At 38.1% G+C, this 9,444-nt stretch overlaps 1 protein-coding gene across 1 annotated transcript; it reads left to right on the top strand.

Moving 5' to 3' along the window:
* The first annotated feature begins 3,747 nt into the window (after positions 1-3,747).
* LOC149298316 (potassium voltage-gated channel subfamily A member 10-like) lies at positions 3,748-5,139 on the top strand. The gene has a single exon (XM_089487495.1). The coding sequence runs from the start codon at positions 3,826-3,828 to the stop codon at positions 5,137-5,139; it is 1,314 nt and encodes a 437-aa protein (XP_089343621.1). The 5' UTR covers positions 3,748-3,825.
* The last annotated feature ends 4,305 nt before the right edge of the window (positions 5,140-9,444 follow it).

The raw sequence follows: 9,444 nt of genomic DNA, 5'->3' as shown, positions 1-9,444 counted from the left end.
GTCCTTAAGGGGTTAAAGGTAACTAAATTAGGTGGCCGGCAGAGGCGGTTTGAGCTTCGTGGCTCTCAGAGGAGTTCCTCTTGACAAGGAGAGTATCGTCACATCGGAGGAGAGCAGGAAAAAAATATAACCCCCAAAAAATGTAAGGGGATCCATATACGAGGGAGGGGGGTGGCTGGGTTTTGGCATTACAAAATCAATATAAACAGGGGGGGGTGGCTGGGGGTAATACACATTCCAGTGGAGCATCACATTAACCAATACAAAAGGGGTGGGGGCATCAATACACAAGGGACGGGGTTGTCTGGGGCATCACATAAATCAATACACAAGGGTGTGGGGGCATAAATGCACAAAGGGGGGCAATACACAAGGTTGTGGGGGAACACATTAATCAATAGTAAAGGGGCAATGGCTGGGGCATCAATACACAAGGGCAAAAATACAAGTGTTACATTTTCTTAGTGTACTGATTCCTCCCAATCCCATTATTTAAGATTTTATCTAGTATTATCTGCTGAGCTCTGATGTAATCTTTATCCGGCACACATGGATGCCGAGGAGTTAAGATTCTTTTCATTCCCAGGTACTTATTTGGGCCTTTTAACACGTTTGGTTCCTGGGATTTTAATAATAATGAAATATAGTTTTAAAAAGAATGATTTACAGCTATTTGGATGGTAAATAGCGTGGCTCAGATAGGCATGTGTAAGGGGTAAGGCGTGTGGGCACAAGAGCTCGACCATGCGATAAAATACATGGGGCTGGTGTCTAAATATTTCCAGGGCTGCTTTTCATTCCCAGTCCGGCCCTGCCTACTTCCCAACATAGCACTAAGCCAAACAGAAAGCAATTCAGCAGTTCTCAGCTCTCTTGTCTGAGATAAAGGAGTGACTGAACTACCACTTATGTTGCGGGAGCGGGCGGGATTGGACACACATGTTACGGGAGCGGGCGGGAGTGGAACACACACATTGCGGGAGCAGAACACACACATTGCAGGAGCGGGCGAGAATGGACAAAAAAACAGGAGCGGGATTAAAAAAGCAGTCCCACGCAGGGCTCTACCTGGGGCTTCAATTTTGTTAGTAAAAGCAAATAAGATTAGTCAGACTGTATGTACCTACCATCCATCACTATACCATACTTTCTGGTACAATATCTATACATTGTTACATTGAAGCAGATTAACCTACTTTTACTGTGAAATATTTGTTAAAAAAAAATTATAATAATAGCAGGAAGGCACTTGCCCCCCACCATGAAAGTTGTCCAGTGAACCTAAATTTTAACACAGACCCCCCCCATTGAAAATACTCCCATGAAGACCTTTTGGCTTGGTTAGGGGGGAGCTGTAATACAGGTTTCTTTACAGTCAATTTTGGCTTTGGGAGTGCTGAGTGTAATATAGCAATTTTATCATGTATATAAGTTATCATTTCACCATGTTTAAATATATACAAAGATGTTGCCTATTAAATGCATATTATTTGGACCATTAAATGTGTGCAGTCTCTGTGTCTCTATCTATCTATCTATCTATCTATCTATCTATCTATCTATCTATCTATCTATCCTCATCTATCTATATCAACATATGTAGTTACTCTCTGGATCATATGGATAGGCAGATATGCATAACTTATTGTGATATTTGGCTTACTCTATTGCACTCAATATTACTCTTTTCATAGAATGGATGATGATGATAAAGATGGAGCAAAGCCATTTTCTCCTCAGAAACCTCCAAGCTGACACAATTAATATGTAAGTACCCTCTAAACAGCAAATTAATGGGTATTATTTTAACTTTAAAATGTAATAAGATTGTGCCAATGCCAGATTTGACTTTTTTGGGGACGCAACAAAGGAGAAGTGCTTACTTTTCTTTTTTCATTATTATGTTTCTCCAATTTTTTACATCTTACAAAAATATCTGCAGAGACAGATGTTGCAAGGGAAAGAGAGATCATTTTTACCATTGCATATTTTACTGGTTTCAGGTACATAAGTGACATGGATATTTGGGCACATCCCTATGAAGATAAGAAAATTGGGGAGAATGGAAAGGCCAAATTTTTTAGAATATGGTTGTTCTGTCATAAAATTATAAAAAAACTAAACAATATCTGGTAATCCCAAAATGATGATTTTTACATAACAATATTAAGCATTTCTCTATATACAGTATGTGCTTTCTTAAACGGTATTTATTGTAAAATATCTTGCCTGTTGTAGTTGTTAATAAAAAAAACTATTTAATCATCAATAGCTGACAAAAGCTAATTTTAACTTGGGAGAATAGAAAGAACATTTAATTCAAGTCATGAAATGAAATCTGTTAAAGGAAGCAAAAAGCTACGGAATGTGAATGTCACTGTTTGTGTTGTGTTTCATTCTAATGGAATGTGAAGTTCGGTATATCAAAACGACCCTATCCTCATGTCCCTCATCTCACAAGGTTGTGACTCTGACACTACAACTAAGAATAGCATTGTTTTTAAATATAGACTTCCCTCAGCAATCTTCTCATCCCAATAATTCCTACTTCCATTTTATGTTGCTCTCTTCTTCTGCTTTTAGCAGCTAGGGAGATCATCCTAATTGTGATTCTTTCTCTCTCCTTCCTTCTTATACCTCTCCCAGTAGGCATTGTTGCAACTTCAAAATCTTATTCACATACCCTACATTGATCCTATTCGTGTTCATGTTGCTTGTCATTCTTGTCCACTCTTGTACCAGGTCTAATAATCCCCTCTCCAATGGATCTGTCTTTGTGTACTAAATCCAAGGGTACGTACTCTTTGCTAATCATCCTAGAGCATTTTTATTCTTTTGACACTTTGAACCACCAATCATCTATTTCAAACCTTGCACAAATTAGCTCTCCTTGACACAATTCTACCCTGGTTCTCATTCTACCTCGTTAATAACACTTGCAGTGTCTCCTTTTTCTAGAAGATCATAGTCCCTGTTTCTCCTCTCAATTGGCATAACTTATCTTACAGTTTGCTCTACTATGATCTCTTCCCACTACCTATCTTTTTTCTTGCTGACTACAATGTTTCTCCTACAAAGATCTTCATAGCAGTTCTCCCACCCACTTGGTTATAAGTAAAAACCTGCTTGGTTCCTCCACTCCAGCAATCTATGGCCATATGGAATCCCCTATATTGATGCCACAGATAGGTGGTTTTAAATAGTATTTGCAGGGTGTGTGCCGATTCATTGCTTTGTTGTATTCACTATAGTTCATGTCAGTACATATGTCTTACTAATATAGTTTATTGAAATAATGTTTGTACTGGGACAAAATTGTGTGTCTGTTCCACCTCCACATCTGTGCTTTCATCTCATGAGTATTTACCCCACTTCCTTCTACATTGTAAATGAATTGAGCAGTGCCCTACTCATCTCTTGTAAGTCCAAATTGTTTTCCTTGTCCTGGTTGCCCTTTGTACACTACTGTGTAATATAACAGCAATATATTGATCAATAAAGAACAATAATAATTGTAATAAAAACTATCCTAATTGATTAACCTGTTTTTTCTAACTTTAGAAAGTGGAGCAGACATTACTTAGAAGAAGAAAGGATGCTGTCCTCGTAATTTGCCTTATCCATGACTGCAAAATGGATTCTTTTCACAATGTTGCAGAAAATCTTGAAGTTACACAGACTGAATCCTGCAAAGTTACAAAAGCATTGGAGGAAGAGAATTTGATCTCCCCTATTCAGAATTCAAACTTGAAACAGCTTATCAATGACAACTTGGACAGTGAGACAGACTGCTCTAAGTATTCTAAAGCATGTCGTGACAGCATTATGACTGAGCCAATGATAATGGAAGAAGGGGATCAGAGGGTGTTTATAAATATAGCAGGCCTCAGATATGAGACACATCTCAAAACACTCAGTGAGTTCCCCGATACTCTTCTTGGTGATCCACAAAAAAGAATTCATTATTTTGATTCCATGAGGAATGAATACTTTTTTGATAGAAATCGCCCAAGTTTTGATGGGATTCTATATTACTACCAATCTGGTGGGAAAATAAGGCGTCCAGCCAATGTCCCCATAGATGTCTTTGCAGATGAGATTATTTTTTATGAGCTTGGCAATGAAGCTTTGGATCAGTTTCGTGATGATGAAGGTTTTCTGAAAGATCCAGAAATACCTTTACCTACAAATGATTATCATAGACAATTCTGGTTGCTCTTTGAATATCCTGAAAGCTCAAGTGCTGCAAGAGGCATGGCTCTCGTATCTGTTTTGGTGATTGTCATCTCCATACTTATCTTCTGCATGGAAACACTGCCAGAATTCCGAGAAGACAGAGACTTTCAGATCTTCAGAGGCACAGGCAATTCCACTGAATACCTAGCCTACTTTAGCACCTTCACAGATCCATTTTTTATGATAGAGACTACTTGTATAATGTGGTTCTCATTTGAACTAATTGTCAGATTTGTTGTTTGTCCAAGTACCTCTGAGTTCTTTCAGAACATCATGAATATAATTGACATTGTGTCTATCATTCCATATTTTGTAACTTTTATCACTGAACTGGTCAAACAGACAGAACCAAATGGACAGCAAAACATGTCATTAGCTATTCTACGGATTGTTCGTCTGGTCAGGGTATTTAGAATCTTTAAGTTATCTAGACACTCTAAGGGGCTTCAAATTCTAGGGCAAACACTCAAAGCCAGTATGAGAGAACTGGGATTATTAATATTTTTTCTCTTCATTGGTGTAATTCTTTTCTCAAGTGCTGTGTACTTTGCAGAGGTTGATGAACCTAGATCTCAGTTCATTAGCATCCCAGATGGATTTTGGTGGGCTGTGGTTACTATGACAACAGTTGGTTATGGAGATATGTGCCCTATTACTTTGGGGGGAAAGGTTGTAGGTACTCTTTGTGCTATTGCAGGGGTCTTAACCATTGCCTTACCTGTCCCAGTGATAGTATCTAACTTCAATTACTTCTATCATAGAGAAACTGAGAATGAAGAGAGACAAAGTATACCAGTTGAAATGGAAAAGATAAGTTTAACTAATATCACTCGTTCAGGAAGCACATCTTCCCTAAAGAAAGACAATGGTTCTTGTATGTCAGAAAAAAATGGCAGAAGCTAGACCAGGTAGAAGACGCTGTGTATTGTCCCTGTACATCTTGAATTCTGTTTCAATACATTAAAGTCAGATCTCTATTTTTAAGTAATGGGCTAAAATCTGAAACTGATACATGACTCCAGTGTTCTAAACTGCTGAGACAGACTAAAATTTGACTCGCCCAAGCCCCTCCAAAAAAATCTTCTACAAGTAATAACTATGACTATATAATTTCCTATGACCATAATCAGGGCTTGAATGCACACTAACTTCAAAAAACTATACTAACTATTACCATACAAATGATGAAACCAGAAAAACCACGAAATAACCTTAAAATTAGACTACACTCAGTTCACACGTATATCCACTTAGTAACTCCATATTTGTTCTGAAAGCTCTAGAAACCACAGTCGATTATCGTGTCTTAAGGTCAGCGTGTTTAATCTCTGGACAATTAAGTGGCTTTTAGTTACGTAAATCACATAAATACCGATTGATCAGAATACAATATGTGTGAATACCTTAGACAAAGATTTCTGGCCCCCAAAGAGGCCAGAATGTTTGTAAATGGGACCTTTTACCATCCTGTCCAATATTGTCTGTAATAAAGCATTAAATATGTAAGTAATACATGCTTAATGCTTTATGCTTTAGCTGAAACCTCACAACCCTTTAATGGTTACCTACTTTAATGTATCATGCAAATACTGACCTAATCAAGATCCTGTGTGCAATGAAATAAATGTGCATAAATACAGATGCAGCAAATGCAGTTCAACATCCCAATTGAGAGCCATGTATTTTTTATATTGCATGCCATATATAATGTTAGCGTTCCTTCTTGAAGTAACTGCAAAGGTAAATGCAAAGGCTAAGTATACAAGATGATACATATCAACTGACACCTCGATAAGTCTTTTTTTCTATTCGAATTTGTGTGTCATCAAAATGATCAAAATGTACAGCTTAAACTATATTCTTCCGCTTATCATGCTGACTTCATTGAGTCATAACATGTCAAATAAAGCACTTTAAAGACAATTTAAATATGTGCCTAGAAATCATGGACTATGTAATTTTTAACAGTTACAGATTAAAATGAAATTTAATCATTTCAGAATTAACCAACAAATTGTCATTTATTTAGATGTTAAAATAGCTTTCAAAATAAGAGCTCATAGATACACTTCCACGGCTGCATAACTTGTACACAAGACTTATAGTTTACTTTTTCTTCATTCAGCCTCATTCCACAGTTGAAAGTGTCACTGCTAGGTGGGATGTCCATGCTCTCTTTATTTCAATGGAACCTCTGGAAATCAGAGCTGTTAACAGGTCTCTCAGTCAACGTATTCCAACATACACAAATGTGCTTTAACATCCACTCACTCTAACATCATAAACTTCAGCATATATACACTTTCTGTCTGCTTCCATGCGTCCGAATTCCACTAAGTTAGGCATAAACCTTGACAATTTTAACACCACGTACTTACACACACACATGCTAACACCATAAACTAACATACTCCCCTGGGTGTATGCTTACTTTCTACTGAGGTGATGCCCCCACCTGCACAATTCACCCCATGTCCATTTTGAGGCTATTGGGTGCTAGTCCTGTGCTATGCTCAGCTGGCTCTGCTCCCTTTTCTCAGTATTACTCCACCTATAAAGGAGGAGAGATGGAGCTCTTGGGTGTGAACAGGGGCATGCCCTGGTAAATTAGAAGGTATGCCTTCTGCAGAATGAAATGCTTACAGTATAAAATTAAGGTCTGTGAAAGTACAGAGAGCATTGTATCTGCTTAATGGTATAGGCACTTGAAATTAAAGTTTTTATCAATACATTTGCATCAAATAAATAGAACAATGTCTAATGATCATTTGTTGTCTAAAGGGGTACATTGACTGATGCACAGTGCACAAAATATTTTCAGTTAATCTTCTTAGGTATGGTTGTTTCATTTTATTATCTACTGTCAGATGAAAGAGAAAAAAACAGCCTTTCATAGTTTTCTTTTTTATATCTGAGTGCATTTTTTCAATTTGGATTCCTTTGTCTTGTAGACAAAAATGAGATGTTTCCCTTCACAAAATATTGGCAACTTGTTATAACAACCTTGCAAATGGGAGCAGTACAACAAATTGCCAGTTATCAGAATGGTGTTTTCCTAGTATTTGTCCTCATTCATTGTCTTTCTCATTCAGTTACTATTTTTTTATTAGTCAGTAATAATTAAAACTAGAAATCTCTGCTTTTCTGCATTATGCTTAAATACATTGTCATGTATTTTTGCATTAGAGCGCCACCTACAGGTTCAGTGCTTTTATTATTGTTTCAAACTCCTTTTTATTAAAAATGCTCAATGTACACTGACACCTGTTGGTTCATACCCTATTATTTGGAAAAGGGCATATTATTATTACATTGGGTTCTATTTACAACTTAAAGTCAGTAATTTTAACTAGCAACTCCTGCTGTGAGAATGTCACTAATATAAGTTTCTTTTATTATCCTCCACCTTCTCCCTTCCTTTTCTCCAGAATTTTAGTATTTTGGTGGGCCTGGCTTTAGCATCTGCTCTGCACAATTATTACAAATTGCCCCACTGTTCTCTTGGCTGTTTTCAAATGGAGGTGTTTATTGAGTTGTCTATTCAAACAACTTCTAGCTTTGTGAGGAGCTTTCAGGGCTAAACGTGTGATGATGTGGCAGTGCTGGCACGTTAAGCTCAGTGGTCGTCTGATGGCCTAAGCACAGTGGATATGAGTGGCTGCACTCTGCAGCTTCTTGGCCTTTTGGCTATGGCCAATTTTAGTATAGTTTCAAAAAGAAAACATGCAAGGTAAATAAAGACAAAAATTGCCATAGCTGAAATTGCAAAGTCCTTTGAGTGCTGACAAAAAAAATAGTGCAGCTGAAGGTTCCAAGCGCAGAATGCAGAGGTTAGACACGGAAGCACCTTGGGTGTTCTAGAGATAAACCTTATTTTTAAGGTGTTGTGCATTGTGTATCCAAAAACTGGGTGTTTTTTTTGCATTTTTACATTGTTTCTTAAACCATGATTCTCCTTTTTAAAGTTTTGTGTACCTACACAAATTATATTATACACAACTTATACATATATTGTAATGATGGTAGAAGAGGTCATGAAAGAAAGCAAGAGGACAGTTAGGGGTGTAGTTAGACAGGAGGGGATATAGGGGGTCAGGAGTTTGAATTTGAATCTGAAGGGTATGGAGAGCTAATGCAGTGCTTTAGGACAGTGGAGCAACAGACAAAGAACGGTAACAGAGACAGAATAATCTCTCTGTAAGTCAGGAGTTTGAATTTGAATCGGAAGGGTATGGAGAGCTAATGCAGTGCTTTGGACAGTGGAGCAACAGACAAAGAACGGTAACAGAGACAGAATAATCTAGCTGCATTGTTGAAGATGGGTTAAAGCAGTAGGGGGTTGCAACAATCCAGATGGGATATCACAAGGGAGTTGATTAGTATTTTGGTAGTTTCTTGTGTAAGGAATGGGTGAGATATTTTTCAGGTGAAGGGGGGCAGGATTTGGCAAGGTACTGGATGTGAGGGATGAAGGACAGAACAGAGTCAACTGTGACACCAAGGCAGGGAACTTGGTCAGTTGGTTGGATGGTGGCGTTATCAACATTGATAGAGATGTCATGAGTGGATGGTGGGAGAACCATAAACTTAATCTTTAGGATGTTAAGCTTTGGGTAATGCAACAGCATCCATGATGCAATTAAAGACAGGTTAAAGATGTTGAAAGTTTGGGATGGGAGATATAGAGTAGGGTGTCATCTGCGTATAGGTGGTATTGGAAGCCAAAAAAGTAGTTGGCAAGCTTTTGGAATGAGTAAAGTCTTCCTGTGAATGAGACTTCCTCCACAGGTGTTTAGCACTACGCAAACATTTTAGAGGAGACAAATCTGTTTGGAATGGATGGTGTGGAGGGTGGCACAACTATACAGGTGGAGGTAGAGATGCATGAGGGAGGTGGTAGAAGTGTGTTGTAAGATGTGGAGTGTTAATGTCATGGAGGGTTTGGTAGATTTGTGGTGGTTTTTTTAGGTAGATGAGGTGTGGGAGGCATGGCAAGGTTGAATGTTAATAGTCTGTGGTCAGAGAGAAGGGAGAGTTGGAAAAGTCAGATACAAAGGTAGGGGAGGTGGTCCACTGTGAGAGACCAAGAGAGGAGGTGAGTGACAGATGAGGACAGGTTATCAAGATTAGTGTAGGGATGATGGAACAAAGAAAGAGAGCCAGGCAACAAAGTTATCCGGTAGATCACAGCAACATGCATGGCAGTTG

Source organism: Sceloporus occidentalis, unplaced genomic scaffold (assembly GCF_023333645.1).
Source record: "Sceloporus occidentalis isolate IW3139 unplaced genomic scaffold, rSceOcc1.0.p SCAF_33, whole genome shotgun sequence".
NCBI classification, from domain to species: domain Eukaryota; kingdom Metazoa; phylum Chordata; class Lepidosauria; order Squamata; family Phrynosomatidae; genus Sceloporus; species Sceloporus occidentalis.
The sequence above is the reverse complement of the archived record's forward strand: the minus strand, read 5'-3'. Positions and strand labels throughout refer to the sequence as shown.